The sequence below is a fragment of the Haemaphysalis longicornis genome, unplaced genomic scaffold (genome assembly GCF_048455015.1).
Source record: "Haemaphysalis longicornis isolate Haplotype H1 unplaced genomic scaffold, Haemaphysalis longicornis Haplotype H1 scaffold_7, whole genome shotgun sequence".
Taxonomy (NCBI): Eukaryota; Metazoa; Arthropoda; class Arachnida; order Ixodida; family Ixodidae; genus Haemaphysalis; species Haemaphysalis longicornis.
Genome location: NW_027526422.1, coordinates 164,958,309 through 164,979,555, shown reverse-complemented (window position 1 = coordinate 164,979,555; position 21,247 = coordinate 164,958,309). Strand labels below are relative to the sequence as shown.

General features: G+C 45.9%; 1 protein-coding gene across 2 annotated transcripts in view; it reads right to left on the bottom strand.

The window, feature by feature from the left end:
- Positions 1–21,247, bottom strand: part of LOC144147187 (cyclohexanol dehydrogenase-like) — a 55,547-nt gene that overhangs the window by 6,532 nt on the left and 27,768 nt on the right. Inside the window, exons 4-5 of one of the 2 annotated variants that reach the window (XM_077679257.1) lie at positions 19,069–19,207; positions 4,327–4,367 (exon numbers count right to left, since the gene is read on the bottom strand). In XM_077679257.1, coding sequence (XP_077535383.1) covers positions 4,327–4,367; positions 19,069–19,207 — 180 coding nt within the window. The remainder of the gene's footprint in view (positions 1–4,326; positions 4,368–19,068; positions 19,208–21,247) is intronic. The other variant, XM_077679258.1, reaches the window with a different exon arrangement.

The window sequence follows — 21,247 nt, the reverse complement described above, 5'->3', positions numbered from 1 at the left end:
GGTGCGACGAAGAATAAACCTTCATAAAATATCACCTACAGAATACCAAACATTTTCGGGCCTTGTATTTCGAAGCAGTTGTTGAGTACCATGCATATAATTACGTGATTGTTTTTTATTAAATTTTGGGGACGACGATTATGACAGCCCTGGTCAAAAAGGTGAAGACGTGAATAGAAACATCTTATTCAAGCGCGGGTTCTTCTGCCGCTACCCTACGACGCGGGTCAACGCTCTTTAAATCCACAACGCCCTCTCTTATGCCATGCCATACAGTCTGACGGCTGTCATACTGTCCATACTGTCTGGTAATGCCCCTCAACAATAAATTATGAGTAGCATAATTGAGACCTCTCTCCATTCTGGCACACAGCCCTGGCGTTTGATTTGGTATTTCCTGCTGCGAATTACGCACATAAGTAATTCCTTGTAGCTGCCCTTTCGGATTCCCGGTTCTTGCCGGGGAGGCGTACGTAATGTGGATACGCAATTGGATAAAAGCGCCACGATGCAAATGGCAATGCGTCTTGATGTACGCAAGTAAATCGCAACCATCAAATTTCTTCAGCAAACATAAAAGCTAGGAACCAGTCTGGTGAGCGCCACTACGTTTTTTTAGCGTCCTAGCGGCGTGCCTGATTCTAACGTGGCTGCTTTACTAGTTCACAGGGCCAAAATAGTAAGGTATAGAAGGCCACTCCCGCTTGCACAAAACCAGCCACGTCCCCAAGTTGACCGTAATACCTGTATTGGACACAACCGTTCGGCATTGCTGAAGGTCATTGCAACATTTTTTTAAGTTCTACAGAAAACACCGCTTTCATCTGCATAGAACAGAAATTTCACTTCTGCCTCACATAGTTGGGGGGTTCCAGAGCAACACCTCCTTATCTGGAATCCCTACATTCACATGGCCTAAAATAAATATTGCACATGACGACCCATCCAGGGCTTTTTACTAGGTCGAGCTGGAGAACCGCTACCCCAGCTGGGGTAGCGTTGCGACATTCCGGGACACGCCTTGCCCTTATCTCTTAGAGGAAAATATATGCCCTTTTGTGCCGCACGCCTGGAGGGTTCTTCCAATTTATTTGCGCGCATGCTCATAGAAATCTTGTATTCTACATTCCTAGAAGAAACTGGGCGATACGGCGTCTTCTCTTCGATTACGAACCATCGCGCGTGCCTCAAAGCAACAGAGTGGTAACGTCTTGCGTTCAAGGCTCTCGTTGTACTGTGTAATCAAATCAGTCCAAAACTACTTACAAAGCTCTTCGCAACAGTTCTGTGCATCGATACAAAAGGACCTACCGTGTTTCATATTGTCGGTGGTGCATTGAGCACCTATAGGTACTATCGGCTGCGGTAATCTTTCTTTCTTTGCTTCCTTCAATAATAACGATGCCTCTCACCGGGTGCAGGCTCTAAGAACATCCTCCTGCTCATTATTACAATAAATATTTGTCTTTCTCTCTCTCTCTCTCTCTCTCTCTGGGCAGGGTGCCGATTAACTCAGTTTTGAAAGCTTCTGTGTCAATCTACAGAAAGTTGACCATTCTTTTAGTACAGTAAAAAAGGCCCACTGAATATCTCGTTCATTTCCCGTTACCTGATCTTCTCACTGCATCTTTTGTTATAGAATTGCGTCCAGCGTAGGCCGGCTACATTCGCAAAGCTGGCTTTGTAAGAGCCTCTTTAGCAGTATATGGGTTTACCCGTGCTCCTACGTGTGCTCCCCAAGAGCCGTCTTCACCAGGCACATCCAGTTTCCATGTAACATTTCTAGTATCTTCACTAAACACATCAGGAACTTTACACTCTTCGTGTCCACGTATTCCTTAAGTTTGACATTAGTGTCTCTTCTATCACTTTCTCTCTCTCTCTTATACAAGAGGACATATCTAGGGCCGTCATTTTTCATCTCTGGTTTACGCAACGTATCTTCTGTTTCTCCTAACCCTAACTTCACTCTGTTATTTCAGTCTTTATTTCGTAGTAACCGTTTATTTTCCATAGTTCCCCCATAAGATATTCCGAACGTTTTCTAATCCCTGGACTACACAACACCACAGAGTTGTCAGAGATTGCACCACTCTTTGTTTAAGCCCGTAGCATGTTCGCTAGTAAACGAAGAGGGCGTGGCAGTGCAAAACACCACGAAGCGGTAAAAAGCTGTTTTCCACGACCATCAAGGAAACGTTTTAACAAAGTCATAGTAGGCTGGAAGCCCAAGTGGGCACAGCAGGACATTCGACAGAGAGCCTTTAGAGTATGTTTTTGCTTCAACAGAACGTTTGCGCAATGGCTTTTTGTCACCAGCGTCTTTCTGCTGTTGAAACTGTGACTATCTTTTTAGCGACCTGAGGAGCATCGCAGCAACTGTTGCACAAACCACGAAGACGTTGCATCACACGTCCTAGCCTCTTTTATGGCTTTGTCTTACGGCGCACGGTAAGGGCATAATCAGGCTACTATCTGCCGACAACTGTGGTTGCCAGATGGCTAGCGTGCAGCAGGTGTGATATAGCCTGATTTCTATTCTTTTGCTCGTCAGCACCGTTGTGCCGAAGGTCCAACAGTATCAAACGTGTCGTCAGTGTAAAATCGGCTCCATCCTGCTTTGGTGTTGGAGCAATGAACCTCTCATGTTAAGGCTCCTGAAGTAAACCACAAGTGTACTGCATGTGCTTTTTTAAATGTAGCTGAAACCGACAATATCTTCTCCTTGAAATATAGAAGCCGACCTATTACACATAATATCTTCTTTTTCTATCTTAAAAGCAAACGTAATAAAGTGGAAGTACATTTTCGTTATACGTTTATCACTGCCCCTTACTGGCGTATTTTTTTACCATGGAGAAACAACAGTTACCAATTTAGCGGCTACTAAGTGTCTCTCTAGAAATTAAACGACTGTATGACCAAGTAACGTGTTCTTTGCTTCAAGTGACGTCGAAAGGATGTACCATTTTTTCTCGTTTGAAAGAACGATTTATCCGTTTCTAGATGTTTTATTTCTTCGCCTATAGCGGAAGCCGCATTCAATTTCAAGGCGTTGCGTAATCTACACAAGTGAAAGAGAGCTTTACCTTTGAATAAGACGGGTGGGTGATCACTACTTAGAAACGAGGAATGGCGACGAGTGATAAACAACTGGGGACACCTGGTTAATCACAAGTCTTTTGTTATGCAGGCATGACTGGCGCAAAAACTGCCCTTGAGGCTTGACTTAGGCCCACGAGTAATACCTCACCGCTAGGTCTCTAACTAGTCATCCGCACGCAAAGTAGAGGGCACCAGTCATCCTTAATGGTTCAAGGTGGGTCAATACTGCTGCATAACCAGTGAATCGCACCCCGATACTTGAGTAGTAAATCTCAAGCCAGCAAACCCATTTCTGAATAATGGTCCGTCGATCATGCAATCAGTCTTTGATATCTATTTTGTTTGGCAGGCAGATCGGCTGACTGAATAATATCAGTGATTACTCTGCAAATAAACACTACGAATAAAGCATTTCTTTCTCGGTATTGAAATTGTCGTATTTTCAATTTTCTTACATCATTCACCACAGGCGGCAATATCATCTAACAAAAAGCACACCCTACAATATCAATTTTAGAAAGCTTTTTTAAAAGCATCTTGCCTTGGTTGAATAGAGGCAAATTTATTTTTCGAGCGAGAGCTCAGCCTTCGCGGTGAATAGCACGCAATTGTACGCCAAGACAAACCAGACTGCCTGCTCGGCACAGTCACCACTGTAGATGAGGACGCGCCGTGAACGTGGACGCAACTAGTGCCACCTGGTATCGTTTTGTGGAGTATTGCGTCCTTATTCTTCAATCCCTGTTCCCATCTTCGCACCCCTATTTTGGGGGTGCGAAGATGCCAACAGGGTACCCTGATGGGTTGATCATGGGTGCCCTGACATTGGCTAAGCTTATTGGTCAGATTTCCGCTACGAGGAACAAAGCATTTTCTCGGTTTGCACCTAGAGTAATAGAGCGTTCGCTTTGAAGAGTCTGGGTTCAAACAAGGAATCCATGGTTTAAAACTCCAAAACGCTCCGAGTAGAGGAGTCAAGAAAAATTTAGAAAAATGTCGCTGCAATAAATTGCACCTTCAAGTATGACTGGCCTCAATATTAAAAACGAATTTTGTAATACAAATGATTAGACATTTCTAGTGTATGAATGCGCATTCTAAAATGCGATGCCAATTACACAAAATACAATTGCTTGTGAACGCAGACAAACATTGTCAATAACATACATCCCTACTTTGCGCACTTTAAAACTATGTGCGCTACCAGAAATAACTACTCACCACAGCTAGTGACGCAACGCTTGAGACGTTTACAACGCATCCTGAAACAAGTTAAGGCAGTCAGTTAGTACAAAACAAGGCTTCAAAGTATCAGGCTTAACAAGGCGCAAAATGCTACAGTTAAAAAAAGCAAGACTTTTTTCATGTACACATTCATAACACAAAGCAAACTGACGCTATCGCCTCCAGTTCTGCGCGAGGGCTTTATGGGGACCAAACTGGAAGAAGGCCTACATCTATTCCAAGAAAGGCGTTCCGTATTTTCGTGCCCTGCTGCTGCTGCTGTAGCTTGGATAACCGAAGACCTTCCACCACCAGGTGGCACTCATCATCCTGCCGCCTCCCCCCCAACGGCATCGTGGCGTGCGGGGAAGTGTCTCAAAGTTCAAACATTTAAATGTGAACATCTTCGACAGAACTCTGTTTGGTAGAGTGAAACTTGAGGAAGAGGCAAATACACCAACTAAAAGCGTTTATTGAAAGGGGGGACCGCTTTCAATATGCACCCTTGGTTGGTGTATATGCGTCTTCCTCAATGTTCAAACCTCAATGACGTGCTCTGCGATTCGACCTGGCATACCAACAATGAGTTGAACAGACGCATTTTCGCTACGCAGTGAAAAATGGTTCTCAGCGTGAATGTGAGTAGGATTGAAGATCCAAGGGAACGTAACGACACGTGGGGGCCATGAAAGACGACTAGCGAAGTTGGCGCTGCACCGAGACGAGCAGAAGCGACAAGTAGAATCACCCATGAACACTGATTAGGCGAAGGGTGCATTGGAATCAGTCTGGTATCGCCAAGAAAATCGCCATTGTGCCGGTGGTCGTGAGCCACATTGTTATGGCCCTTCCGCATGACCTTTCCGACGGCTCGGCAATCAATGTACACCTTCTAATTATGCAACTGATGAAGCCAATTTGCGAGAACAAGTGCGAAGCTTTGATTTTCGTCGATTCCTACCTATGCGTAGGGTCCAAAAATGTTGTACTCAAAACGTGCTTCACTAGACGTGTGTAGAAGCTCTTTTTTAGCAATTCTTAGCAGCAGTTTTTAGCAGCAGCTCTTTTTTAGCAGCTGAGCCTAAGCAGACAGCTTTGAACACGGCTGTGGTGCATAGCTGCTTTTCTGGCGAAGGTGAAAAGGGGAAACGCCCCTGTGTCGAGATAACAGCGCACGTCAATGATGATCATGTAATCAAAATTAATTTATATCCTTTCAATACGGAGCGAGTATTTTCTGAGTGCTTGATTCGGCGCAATAAAACCTTAAACCTCAATTTGATATATTTATTCAACACATCTTGCAGGGAACATGCCTTTCATATGCAAGCGCTGCTATGTAAACTGGCGTATTCCCGGCACAAAACATCCGCAGCTTGCATGCCGCTTTGGTGCGTAGATAAAATTACGCCCATCTTCCCGCGAGGGAACCCTGGTGTGATGCGACGCATCGCGGGGTTCAATTGGTGTTTCCGTTGGGTTGATTCTCTAAATCGAGTGAAACGTGTAGTGAACGCGTGATGCATTTCCATCACATGCGAGTGTCGTCATACGCGGGAAGATGGGCGTATGATATTAGATTGTGTCAGCCCACTCACTGAAGGGACCGTCGCTTCCATCACGTCTTCATTAGAAGAATCAAGTCAAGCACGACGTAGTCAAGCACAAAGTAGTCAAAGCGATGTCACGTCGGTGCGAGAGCCAGTGCTTGACTGAACCGCCGCGGCGCGATACCCGCTTTATATTCACAGCGATTGAAGGAGGGGAGACAACGGAGGAGAGTGGCGCGTACGCGCACTTGCGCGCACCGGAGCAGTTGTTAACGCAACGAAGCGCGCGCCAAATAGGCGCGCCAGCTGTGGTATGCTAATGAGCCGGAGTGAGAGGGTTGCACACAGCTGTGGGAGAGAAGAACGGAGGAGGGATGCGGACGGACGCCGCGACGACGACGCAAGAGGGACAAGCCCGAGAGCAAGAGATGCGTCGCATTTAATAAGTGATGTGGAATTCTCAACATCCATCCCAAACCAGATCTGGGGATTAACATGTAGGAGGTTAGCTCTGTAGTAAACACCCGACCCCACTACCTTGGGCACGACAAATAACCGAAGCAATTTTCTGGATAAACATCACGTATTTTGTGTGAGACATGGGTGATTTATTTTCATTTCCACGCAATATCTTTTATTCCACAGTATATGCATATCAGGTCAAAAGGCGGCCATTTGAGTGACTTTTACGTAACGAAGCAGAAAAGCATTAGGAGGCTGAGTATCAACCTATAATCGTGCGTGAAACGTTAGCGGCTCAACCCGCGCGGGCACGGAACACAAAGTCGAATGTGACGGCAATGCATGATCAAGCCAGAGATTCATAGGCGTAACTGAGGCCTTATGATCCGCAAACTATATGAGCACATCAGAAGCTGTTCCATCACAACACACGCTGGTTGATGGACGTTTAGGGCTGCAATGTGTCCAACCAACCACGCTATAGAGACGGCGTGTTAGTAACCAACCAGTACAATTATATCTGGGTGTCCTCGGATGAGTTTATTGCTTAACTGGTTATAATTGGGTGTCTTGCTGTCCGATGTTTGAATCAAATCGCCCTCTCTTCACCGAGACATTTATTTTGATATCCCACACACCCTGTGGCATCACTGTACAGTCGCGTGCGATATGAAGGTAATCGTGCGAGCGTCGACCGACCACGACGATAACGCCCCCACGCGGGTTGCTTTAGTCTGCCTGGTTCCTGGTTTACGCATTCTTCCCTCCCTCGGTCGCTGTTTATTCCACCAGCCATCACTCCAGCAGCAAAACGAATAACCCCCTCCTCTTTTTTTATCGCGCACCCAGCGACGACGTCCCACTTGTCGTATTTTACAGCAGTTCTCGAAAGGGTGCGCAGAAATGCATTCTCGGGAAATACTGGACATTTATAACAATGGGTGCTATCGTTGCTCAGGATAACCAAGAAAAAAACCCACACGTGATTGCAACCACACAAGATCACCACAAAGCGGAAAGGGTGGTTTACTAGCCCCGGGAGTGATCACTGCTTAAAGGAACAGCAACCGAGAGAGAGGAGAATGCATAAACTAGGTCCCAGTCGCTCCGAAACAGGCCGCGCGCGGGCGTTGTCGTCTTTATCGGTCGAAGCTGGCGCGATTACATTGAAATCGCACGCGACTGCGCATTGAAGCCACAGGGCGTGTGGGATATCACAGGGATTTTAACCCACAGGGTGTGTGGGTTAAAACTCACGTGAATTTATTCCAATCTATGAAGCGTTATGACTGTCGCATGACTGTAAGACGCATAATAAATTTGTCACGTGATTCCCCTCGTTCAGATCCTAACTTGATACCCCCACAACGTAACGGTATCATTTTGAATTTCAGCAAAATCGGTGTCTCACTATGACTATCTGGTGACTAAAACGAGGAAGCATTTTTTATTCCACATGATTCCTTTCACAACCTTTTATTTGATACCCAGCAGACTCTAGCGGAATCCATCTGAATTCTCACCCAATCTATGACTCACCATTACTATTTCATGATAATATTCAGGGCATATTTCGGTATTGGCCCCACGTGATTCTCCTCATCGGCACCCTTAATGTGATACCCCACGCGCCTAAGCGGCATCAATTACAATTTTTGCCCCATTTATTTCACCACGGCTATATCATTATGCGTTCATTAATCGGACTAAACGAGCTTTGCCGGGACCTTTCATTTCACACCTTATTTGAGCATCTGCGGCCACTTATAGTGAGTTGGCGAAGTTTAACTACTACTAACTAGTGCAGATAAGCAGTGTGACTTTAATTTATTCAACGTGATTCCTCTTGCAGAGACCTATAATTTGATACCCAACTTAGCCGAATGGCATCAATTTAGAAATAACTAAAGCTTAGACTATCCATGACTATTTTGCGATGGGGTGATTGGCTAGGCTAAACGCGTGCCTTAGAGGTTTGTCATGTGATTACTCATTTACCGGTGTGCCGGCATGGCAACGTGCTAAATGCCTGTGCGCGCAAAAAAAAAAAAAAAAAAAACGCGCCCCTAGCAATGCGTGAGACTATCAATCGGCGTTCGAGAATTTCAATTTTGAGCCGCTAGGACAAGGATCTGGTGCTGCTGTTGTTGACCAAACTCCATCTTCGGGCCCCTATTCAAGTTTCACGAAGAGCACTTGGACGCATCGGCAAGGTGCCGTGACCTGTGTTTTCATGGCCGTTGCTCCCATTCTGCTTCGTTTAAGCTTTGATGCAGTACAAAACTTTTTACAGCGAAGCTTTGTATATTGTTACCATGCGAGGGTGCCGTAGAAAAACGGATTTGCGGTATCCACGACGCAAGAGGCTTGGCGCCGGTAGCATAGAAATGCGAGGTCATTAAACTTTGTTCTCTTACGGGAACTGGTCGCCCAATCCCCGTTTGTGGAAACTTAGCAAATCCCCTCATAACCACATAGTTTGTTGTTCGACTGTCGGTGCCTCGAGTAATTATGTCTAATCACCAAAGTCCTCGCGTTGCTGAGAGTGGGTCAGTCGGGGCCTAAGTATATCCGGGGAAGGTACCCTTGGTAGCATAATATGCCTATTTGTTCGTTTATGCCTTCTTTCGTTTATACCTTCATCTTTTTTCCTTACTTGCGTTATTAAATTATGTCACGAACCTGAATGCTTAAACGACCGCGCGAACCAGCAGAGGTCAAGCTTCAAGCGCGTCGGATAGTTAGGCGACAGACAGCCCCGTGGCACACAGAAACAAGCACGCTGAACTCTTACTTTCGCCGCACCCTCCTTCGTCCAGCGCTCACCTCTTTCTCTTTGTTTCCTAACATATCACAAACGATTAACATATGCAGGTGAACAACCAGCACACCTGCGCTGCCGTGTTTCTTCTCACCATCCAAAATTGAAGATAAGCGTCCTTTTATGACCTCACCAGCCGATTATTCCCTGCCGAACCGCGTAAACGTAGTATAGAGCAAATTGCGCTTGTCACAAAATTTCTACAAGAAAGTTGAAGGTCATGCACTCCCGAATTATTCGCACTTAACCCAATGGCCGCGCCCAAAGCGAATCAAGTAGATGAACATCCAGCTTCCATAGTGGCCTCCTCGCCGACGCAAACACAAGCACAACAATACAGCTCTAGTATGGCGTTTTCATTCCAACGCTAAGTGTTGGCGTACGCTGCTCCCTTGCGACGTTCGCAATGCGCATGCGATGTACGCAAAGTTGGTTTAGCGTTTAGCGGCCGTAGATCAAATGCGCGCTATTTAAGCAAAGTATCGTGCGTACGCTAAGGTCCATGCGTATCCCCGTGCTTACAAAATGGTGGCCGGTAGAGAAGAGCGCGCCAGCGCTTTCGCTCCATTTTGAGCAGTCATTTGCATCCTATAGAACAAGTTTTAAAGCAAAGCGTTCTACGTTTACGAGCCAAGATGTTCGTCGTGCCGTTATCCACCAGAAATTCCCAACCAGGTTAATTAAAAACTACTGGCAGCGCCAGGGATCGAACTTGGCCTCGAAAAGAGCACGTCATCTGGGCGACTACTTTACGCCCGCACGTGAAACGGGGAGACAGACGTTGGTTTTTATTCAGCAACTAGGGAGGGGCAGGGCGCTTTTTGTGGGCGACACATGAAACAAGGGTTAGGGGGAGGCAGTGAAAGAGACGACGCAGTAGCGGTGCATGCCGTCCTCCTCGTCACCCTTCGAAAGACGCCCTCTCCGTTTCCTTTCTGCCGACGCACGGCTGGGCTAGAGCGGCGGTGTCCAGCGCCCCAGTGCAGCCGTGGCAGACTCTACTGCGTTCGGGACCCCGCCCCCGCGAATCACGGGTAATGGCTGGCATAATGTCAGGTTTTACTCTTTGTAGAGCTACGTGTGACAATTTGAGTTATATCGCATGGGCAATTGGTGTGGGCGCCGTATGCAGCTTCGCATTCCAACCACCTGCACAATGTCGATTGGAGCAAATATTTTTCTCGTATCCCCTTAAGTGGGTCTTGCGGTTTGCACGCTGTTGTCGCTGTGAGCGAAACTGGTGTGAAATCAGTGACTGCCGGAGAAAACATCCTTCAGGCCGCCACCCGAAGCTCTCTGTGTGTGCCTTTGAGACGTTCGTCTCAGGTGGGAGGTGGTGGTCTGCTGTGTGCTTGCTTTGTTCAGAATTATCACTGGCGACAGCTCAACCACGGCTGTGTGGTTCAAAGTCTTCTGGGCATGCGCCAGAGTGAAGTGACTGGCGCATCACGTGAAATGAGGGCAGTGTTTACAACGGGGTGGAGGCAAGGAGGCAAAACATCGCATTTTATTCTTGTGCAATGGCCTCGCAGTTCAAACAGCTACTTACTTACATCTCGTTTGTTTGAAGTACATTTCTTAGTTTCTCTAGAGTGGATCAAAATGTGCGCGTAAAACCAGGTCCTTTAGTTCTGTGTGTAGTGTGAGATGCGGAAAACAAGTAACCTCGGGGCTTCAATGCTTCTACTATAGAGTGTGCTTACGTAAAAAAATATTACAATCATGCTGTATATGTTCTGCATTCAATACTAACGGGAAGCCGTTCGGTTCCACTGGTTGGGTAGGCGTGCAATATTCCAGGTCCTCGTTCCGGAAGATGAATGATACCCTGAGTCAAATTCAGATCAACAGATAGCGCAGTAAGCGTTAGCGTGTCGCAACGGAAAACCGACGAAACGGTGTTGTAAGACTCTTCGCGGTGCCGCTGTAGCCGGAAACAAACAATCAGCGTTTCTCGCGTGCGAACACCGCAAGCGCTATAATAAATCTCTACACACGCAAGTTACGCAACGCAGGCATCTAACGACAAAACAACGCGCAAGCCTAATCTTTGATGCTGTATCCCTAGCACAACCGTATCATGCTGGAAACCTCAAGTAGACGGCCGAAAAAAAATCTGATCCCCCTAACGCCATGTACAATTAAAAATGTAATAACGGCAACTGTAATGAGCCACGGCAGTGTTACAAAGTTTCATTACACTGTCGCACGGAATGCCCTCGCAACACTCACAACGGCATTCCGGGTTACAAATTCATTTGTAGCATACAGTGACCTCATTCACTTAAACTAGACAAGATCAGCAGCGAGTCATGGGATATGTAGTATTCTGTCTGGCTCAGGTGAACTGACAGAGCTTCTTCGGCTTTAATGTAACTTAATGAGCGCAACTGTGGCGTATATTCACGCCGGAGCTAAATCAGTGGGGCCCAAATCTATACGAATGCCAACTCAGCTATCCTAGAGTACCTCGGACTTATCGTCATGTAGTTTCTTTTGAACCCAGACTCACTCGGGCTCATACTCACTCGGGATCCCTTAGGCTAGACTTCACTCGGGCTAAGCCGTACTCAAACTGAATTGGTCTGAAATTCAATCGTGATCACTTGGGCTCAACCTCAGTCGGGTTTAAAACGACTCAGTACAACTCGGGCCCAAACGCACTCCGATTTACGCCTACCCCAACTCACTCTGGATCAAAGTTATTATTACACACTAGTATCACGCTCACGCAAGCTCAGGCGGGAGTTTGAGCACTCATTAGTCTCAGTGAGTGCGCTCATGAGTTGTTCCGCCTCCTTCTGCTCACGACAGACTAGTCCGCTTGCGAGTTGTAGTGTGCCCCTGTGTTTTGGACGTCGATAAATAGATGTAATTCATCAGTAGGTGACCTGGAATTTCAGCTGCTCAGATGCTCCGCATCACAGCTTTTTCACTTTCGGGAAAGATTCAGTATTCCCCTTGATTTCAGCATGATCGGCAAATCAATTATTGAAATAGAAAATGTGTACGATATTGCTAAATTATCTCCGTTTCTATTTGATGCCGGCCTTTGTTCCTGACGAAAAAGACCCTTGTGAGCAAATACACGTAAAGGCATTTGTACTGCAAAAATCCACCTCTCAGTTGCGGATTATGAAAAGATCAGCCAAGAGCACGTATAAAAATTAAAGCAGTTTCGCTGAACGTGAAAGCCGTCAAGTGCATCGCAGAGATTCGTTAGATGGACTCTGGCGCCCTCTCTTGAACAGTTTCATTAGCAGCCTGGAGCTTACACCCCCAGTAGTCACAAGAGGGCGCCACAGCAACTAAAGCACCTCGCCACACAACTTCCCCTTAGTAAATAGGGAACAAACATGCGAGGGTCAAATCACGTCAGGATGTGGTAGGAGACAATCGAGTATCGACTACTATCTCCCCTCGAAAGGACTTTGTGACTGGTCCAATTGGATGAGTATACATGAGAAAGGGGGTCACAGTCTGAGAAGGAACCGCAAGCCTATACAGCTGAATTTTGGGAAACCGGGTTTGCAAAAACACACGGAGTGAGGCAGTACACAAATTTAGGCAGACAATAAATTGCTGCAGTGGCCAAAAGAATAGATGCTCACATAGAAAGTAATCGAGAATGAATATGGGAATACGGCAGGCTCATCAAAATTATGCAGGAAGAAATAGTCAAGGCAAACAGAGAACAAACTTTATTAAGAAGGCAGAAAGGTAAAATCAATTGAAAGGATAGAAAACGCCAAACATGCTGGTGGAAAGCAAAAATGATGTAGGCTATAGAGAGGCATACACAACCGTCTAGATTGCACAGGCAGGCCTGAAGGGCAGGGAGGCAGCACGAAGATGTGGACCTAAAATGGGAGCACTATAAGCAAACAAAAGTGGAAGTGCAACTGCTTCTGCAGGCAAAGATAAAGAAGGACAGTGAGCGATGGGTGGCGCAAATACGAGGGAAGGCTAGAAACGCGCCGAAGAAGTTTTGGAACCGTGTGTGGGCGTTAGGGACACGCACGGGACAAACACAAGGTGGTACTATCGAAAACGATGAGGGGCAGATGCTGAAGGGAGAGCAGTCATTGTCATATATTCGTGAAAACATCACGAAGAAATTCTGTAAGGTGGATGTAGTGGCCCCTCACCATCCCAGATGTGTCACGACGAGGAGGCCGGAGTGTCTGGATTTAGATTTGTCCAAGCTAAAGTAGAACAACCAAAGGAAGTTCACAATATACCGCGGTAGGCAACGATGGCATGCCGATGGTGTTTGTCAACCATTGAGGGCCGAAAAGCAAGGGAAAGCTAATACAAACCGTGAGCACAGGGATATAAAAAATGCAATGCCGGGCACGTAGAAAACGAGCAGGATGACTTAATGCACAAGGGAAAAGGAGACAGGACTAAACGGACCCTGTGCAGGCCAATCACCACCACGTCAGTGTTGTACAGGTTAGGAATGCAGGCAGGGAAATTCAAGCTAGAGCAGTGGGTAGGAGAAAATAAGATACTAGGGGAATTTTAAAATGGTATTTGAATACATAGAAGACTAGGTGACCACCTATTTGTAGTGAGCCAATGCATAGAGGGGGGGTGGCGGTGGCGTAGAGGTAGAGCATCCGCCTCGCGTGTAGAAGGACTGTGCTTCGAATCCCGGTGCCGGACCATTGCCACCGCATAAAAAATCCGCGTACAGATGCAACTGCATAATCAGGCCTTGGGTGCGGCCTGACCCTGGCGCCCATTGCCGGCAACGCACTCCCTCACCAAAGCAATATTGGCCACCGTGGTTTAGTCAAGGCCACAACCTCCCATTAATACGCCAATTAACCCACGGCCCTCAGTTTCCAGTGGCTGCGAAGCAACTGACCACGGTGGTGGTCAGACCTGTGACGCAGGAGAGGGTGCTGAGAATCCCTGGAGCCGGACAGGCCGCCATAAAAATCTGCACCTTTCAACGCTTAGCGCGAGAAACTTATGTAACGAAGGGAGTCCAGAGGTGTTGTTCGAGGAACAAAGGGCATTAAATGGGATGTCATAGGGCTTAGTAAGGTTAGGAAGACAGGTGAAGCCTTTGCGGTACTGCAAAATGAACACCTGCGATGTTACCGTAGTCTAGTGGACAGAAGAGAAGTAGGAGTAGGACTTCTAGTCAATAAAAGCATAGCTGGCAACATAGAAAAATACTATAGCATTAGGAAAGGGTAGCAGGTCTTGCAATTAGGCTCTATAAAAGGTACAAACTCTAGCTGGTACAGGGCTACGCGCCCACATCAAGCCACGAAGACCAGCTAGTCGAACGCCTCTAGAAGTATTTGGAATCGGCAATGGCAAAACTAAACACACAGCATACCGTAGCCATGGGAGGCTTCAATGGTAAAGTAGACAAGAATCAGGCTGGAGACAAAGCAGTTGGGAACTACCGTCTGGGCTGTAGAAATGGAAGGGGGGAGCTACTACTGGAGTTCGCAGAACGGAATAACCCACGCATTATCAACACCTCCTTCTGTAAACGGGAGAGCCGGAAGTGGACGTGGGGGAGCCCGAATGGAGAGCACAAACATGAAATAAACCTCATATTATGCGATACCGCTGGTGTCGTCCAGGATGTTTAAGTGCTCAGAAGGATAACGTGTAGACACCACCGTATGGTAACATCTCGAATTACGCTAGATTTGAAGAAAAATCGTAAAAATCTGGTACGAAAGAACCCGATTAATGAGACAGCAAGACGCAAAGAAGAAGAATTCAGAACAGATATTCAACTCTGACTGAGGAAGCAGAGTTTACGATTAAGGAATTCAGCGACAATGTTACACGCATTATCACGGAGTATGCAGTAGAATTCGGGGGCAGAATGACTAGACAGGATACTGGTAACCTTTCCCAGGAGACGAAAGTTTTAATTAAGAAACGGCAAACCACGACAATCTGCACCCCAGCTGACAGAATAGAACTAGCGGAGCTTTCGGAGTTAATCAATCAGCCTATGACAGATGTGGTACGGAAGTCTATATGGAGAAGATCGAATATGCTGCAAAGAGCGGAGGAAGCCTGAAAGCAGTGAAGAGGCGTCTAGGCGTGAGGAAAATCAGATGTTCACCTAAAGACTAGCAAAACGATGCCATCACAAATAGGGGTAAAGTAGTTATAACAGCAGAAGAGTTCTATAGAGATCTGCACAGTAGCCGGGACATCCAGGATAATGCCGAACGACGAAATAGTTCAGGGGAGATAGACATCCCACCAGTACCGGCAGCAGAAGTAAGGAAGCCTTTGAAAGAAATAAAAGCGGGCTAAGCACCTGGTGAGGATCGGATAATAGCAGACCTCTCGAAGGATGGCGGGGAAATTGTACTTGAAAAACTGGCAAACCAGTATAAGCAATGCCTAATGACCGCGAGTGTATCGGAATCTTGGAAGAACGCGAATATCGTCCTAATGCCTAAGAAAGGTGACATGAAGGACTTGAAAATTTACAGGCTGATCAGCTTACTGTCAGTCGCCGACAAGGTACATACCAGGGTAATCGCTAACAGAATTTCTGCCACCTTAGAATTCAGTCAACCTAAAGAACAATCAGGGTTTGGTAAAGGCTATTCAACAATGGACCATGTTTACACGATCAATTAGGTGATAGAAAAGTGCGCTGGCTATACTGAGCCCTTATGTATAGCCTTCTTACATTATGAGAAAGCATTTGACTCGGTAGAAACCCCAGCAGTCATTCAGGCATTACAGAAGCAGGGTGTAGATTATCATTATGTAAGAATACTAGAGGATATTTCGAATGAGTCCACAGCTACCATCATCCTCCATAAGGAGAGGAGTAAAATAACTATAAGGAATCGCGTTATTCACAGCAAGATTACAAGAAGTATTCAGAACATTAGAAAGGGAACAGATGTGAATAAGGACTAATAAAGAATATCTCAGTAACCTCACATTTGCTGATGACGTCTTGCTAAGTAACTCGTGGGACGAATTGCAAAGCATGCTTTCTGCACTGGGCAAACAGAGTAGAACCGTGGGCCTGAAAATGAATATGCGTAAAACTAAAGTAATGATCAATAACCTCGGGACAGCACAGCGGTTTGAGATAGGTGGCGAGGCAGTGGAAGTGGTAAGCGCATTTATCTACTTAGGCCAAGTTGTGACCCCGGATCCCAACTATGAGGCTGAGATAATTAGAATGATCAGAATGGGGTGGAGTACATACGAAGGACATTTTCAGAGAATGAAAGGTACCCTACAATTGTCCCTAAAGGAGAAAGTTTATGATAGCTGCATCTGACGGGTACACACCTACGGGGCAGAAACTTGGAGGCTGACTAAGAGGGTTCAACTGAAACTGAGGACGACTCCGCAAGCAATAGAAGCGAAGCTGATAGGTGTCACATTTAAGAAAAAGGAGATAGCGGAGACGGTCAGGTAAGAAAGGCGTGTTACGGGCATATTAGTAGAAATTAAGACGAAGAAATGGACGTGAGCAGGGCATGTATTGCGAAGGCAAGATAACCGTTGGTTATTAAGGGTAACAGAGTGGATACCTAGAGAAGGCAAGCGTGGCAGGGGGTGGAAGAAAGTTAGATGGGCAGATGAGGTCAAGACGTTTGCGGGGATAAATTGGTCGCAGTTAGAACTGGACCGGGATGATTCGAGAATAAAGCGAGAGGCCTTTGACTTGCCGTGGGTGCAGATAAGCTGTGATGATGACGATGATGATGATGAATGCACAGAGGAGGCGAAGATGCGAAATGGACATTTGTATTCAGCCTTTGTGGACATTAGAGTGGCGTATGATAACGTAGACAGGGAGCAGCTATAAAATATTCCAGAGCACGAGGGAGGGGCAGAATGTATTATCTTACTGAAGGAACTTCAGCGGGAGAACCAAGTGCAAATATAGTGGAGGTACAGCCAATATACAAAGCTACAATAGGCTTGTATGCTCCTACAAGGGATTGAAACAAGAATGTCCTCTCTCTCCACTGCTGTTTACGATCTACATGGCAGGATTACTTAGTAAGGTAGACGGCAGTAGGCGGGGATTTGACTTGCCATAGATGAAAAACGGGCGAGGGGCGGCACAAGTGGTTTTAGAATTGATGTATGCACACGACGTACTGTTGTTGACGGACAACTGGATAGGTATAGAGGGCTTGGTGGATATGTGCGGTGAAGCAGCTACACACATCGGACTAGTTTTTTGCTGAAATAAAATCGGGAGTCATCGTCTTTAACGATGACACAAAGTGCAAAACAGTGTAATTCAACAAGTACAAATACCACGGGTAAAAGAGTATAATTATTTAAAAGCATGTCATAACGACGGCAGAGACTACACGTGCGCGCGTGAGGCTCTCCATAAGAAAAAAGAAGGCTCAACGCGGTAATAATGAAGAATAGGGCGCTGTGGGCCTACAATAAATACAGGGTGGTAAGGGGAGTCCAGAAATGGGCCATGGTACCAGAATTGACATTTGGAAATTCGGTTCTCTGCATGAAAGCAGATATCCAAGTTGGCCTGGAAAGGAATAAGAGGACGGTAGGCAGATTGGCCTTAGGGGCCCACAGCAAGACTACGAACAAAACATAACAGAAAATATGGGCTGGTCGTCCTTTAAGTAAGGGAAGCGCAAAGCAAGATGAAGTTTGAGGACTTTCTTCGTGACATGGGGCACAAAAAAGGGGGTACGAGAGTGCTTAAGTACCTGCATATGAGTAGCAGGGGACGCGGTGGGGAAAGAGGACCAGACAGCTCACCAAGCGGTACGGAAAGTTGGTAGGGGAAGGTGCGGCTTACGCAACAGTTACAAAGCAGGTAAAGGCACCAGATACGACAAAAAGGGCACCAAGAATGGAAGCGAAAAAACCCTGGAGACATATAGGACAGGGAAACTAGAGAGCAAGAATGGAGGAATCGATGGTAGTACGAGAAGCAGTGCATTGGTCTTTGAAGCACGGGCGGCGTGCCTGAGAACGCGAGAGTACACGGATATTTACAAGCAGCAGGACAAAACATGTTTATCCTGTGGCAGAGATCAGGAAACGATAGATCGTATTGTTAGGGACAGCTGATACGACCTCCACGGGGCGATAGGGAAATGACGTGTGGGGAGGCTTTGGGAATTGGAGTGAGAGGGAGCCGCAACTTCAAATCCATAGAGGTGTTGAAGAGCTGGCTGGAATGGTGGTGGAGGAAAAGCAGGGAACGTATAGATAGGCAGGGAGAGTAGTCATACGGATGAGAATTTGGAACCGCGGGGCAAGAAAAAATGGAGGAGGGAGCGATGGGAGTTTAAAACAGGTTGGGGGGACTGGTGCGAGGAGGAAAATATATTAGCTTATGTAAGAGTAGGGCAAGTAAGTGGAATAAAACATGCAAGTCGGTTGCTGGTAACCGACGTCCCGAATTAAAGGAAGAGCCACTAATCACCATGATCATCATCATCATCATCATCGTCATCAGCGCCTATACAGAGACACTGGTTTGAAGTTTCAATATTTTGGGGTAATTAATGCATTAAATCATGTTTTGTGCCGCAGTTTGTTCAAGTGTGCCCTTGCGTTGTAGCAACGGCAGCCCACGCGGCAACGGTGCAGCGCAGAGGTCAGCCGCAACGCTTCCCATACGACGAACCTGTGCCTGTGGGACCGAGTAGGTTTAAAAACGGCTTTCAACGCGTGTGAGCCAAGTTCGATCGGCACTAGCTAAAGCGTGAATCGTTTCGAAGACCCTGTTTTGGACGCTTTACGCGCTACGTTAGGCGTTAGGCGCTACCGGAGCTAGCCGTGACTCCTGAAGAGCTAGAGCTACAAGCCAGGGCCCTCAATTGTTCCGAACGTAATCATGATGTTTCAGATATGCTCATTATTTTGTTAGAAACACCAATATCACACCTTTGGTTTTCCGCAAAAAAGGCAGGGTCTGCCGCAGCATGCACAGTGGACCTTCGACGTTTGTAGCCAAAACATTCCTCAAGTCACCCACGGTACAGGTATCTATCGGTGCTTTCTTGAGGAATCCGGCATTGTTCACCTAAATGACAAAGATCAGTTTGAATTACATTACACACTGGTGGTAGTTGAAACACAATACATAGATAGGGCCGCAACTAAGGAAGCAGGGCAACGATGATGAACATGCATGTTCCGCTTGTGACTATTTGCAGCCAACTAATGTCATCTTGCCAGAAATATCAATGCACGTATCTTTCACGTTTCTAATGACACATTCCACGTATTCTAAATGCTGTGTGTTCATTTCAAGTGTATGAACACCGCCTCCTATAAGCAGGAGACAATTGACCTTTAATGGAAGTGATAGACTGTAGCAATACTGCAGGATGTAATGTGTGAAAGGTGTTGATCTGATATTATTCTTCTCATAAAGCACTACGTGCCAACATCGCATTTCTAATTATGCTTCAGACATTGATATCAATACCTATAAGAAGGTCCTGACTGACTGACTGACTGACTGAATCACTCACTCACTAACTCACTCACTCACTCACTCACTCACTCACTCACTCACTCACTCACTCACTCACTCACTCACTACCGAGCTCATCAACGCCCAGCCAATGTTGCTATACCCAGAGAGTTGGAATTTCGCGAGTGCATTGTGTCGTGGTGTGGGGGCTTACTAAGACATATTTTTGAAAATTTTACTCCTTACGAAGAAAAAGTTGGCCATAATGTCTTCTTAAATTCGTCAGTATCTCGGTAACCTGTTCACGTATCGATGCACGTTTGATAATATTTGTAGGCCTTAAGGATATCTCAAAAGCAGTTGCAAGGTTTCGTCCTAACAAACACTATTGGGGCGATTCCTTATTTCGGAACAAAATGAGTGTTCTTTAGTGATTGTTCAATAAGTGTTTCAATACCACGTGTTTTTGGACTTGTTAGTACTTCATTTTAAGGGTTGGTAGTTGGTTCAACATTTCCTTATTTTCTTGTCTCTCACGCGCAGTTTTTCCACCCTTGAAGAAGTGTTTAGGGTAGGATTTATTTATTTTTTAATTAATTCATTTATTTATTTCAAGTACCTTCAATCGCACGAGCACTAGAGAGGGGAGTGGGTTTTGGAAAAAAATACAAGTAACAAGTAACAAAGCGGCAAGAATGTAACATAAACTACATATGCTGGTAGTACAGACAACAAAAGTACTTAAGAAAATACGCTAGGGGTTCTTCTGGACGAATCCGAAGAAATATTTGCATTGTAAACAACAAGCGGAAAGCATTTGCCGGCTACAAAGCAAACTACACAAAGTTTGCACAGTACTACTCAAGAAATGTGCAACATGCGCTCAACAACAGTTATTCAAGAGAAAATAAAAATAAGCAAGAAGCAATAACAAGTTTAACAGAAAAAAATTCACGTGAAATAACTACACCCGAAAAAGGGGAAGAACGATTAGCGAAAAAGGTTTTAATTTGCTACTGATGCACTATCAGCGGGAAGGTGGTTCCATTCGGTCGAGGTTTGCGGCAAGAACGAAAAAAATAATGTTTTTGTGGCCCCAATGTTCGCGACTTTGTAGGCGCGGTCGACACGCGAAGAGCAATAAGAGGGCCTTGCAATTAGTTCACTGGTTCAACACTGTTGGTGATAAATTTTATTGAATAAGCATAGACGGAAAACGTTTCTTTGTAATGATAACAGCGACAGTTGCAGAGTTGACTTCATCTGTGTTGCGCACCAGTTCTGCTGTAGTTTGAAAGGATGAAACGGGCAGTGTTATTCTGAACAAGTTCAAGGTTGTGTTGCCAAGAAGTTTGATTCGGATCCCAGATTAAGGCGGCATACCCTAATTCTGGTCTAACAAGAGTTTGGTAGAATAACAGCGTTAATGAAACGGGGGCTTTGCCGAAATTTCGCCGAAGGTAGCCGGGGTTGGCACTACTGGTTATGTATTCAATGCGTACTTTCCATGAGAGAGTTGAAGTTATAATTACTCCTAAATAGCGAAAACATGATACGGCGTTTATCTGCGTGTTATGGAGTTTGAAAACTGAAGGTGGTTCGTTTTGCCGAGAAAACCGCATTAGTTTGCCTTTGTGAGGGTTT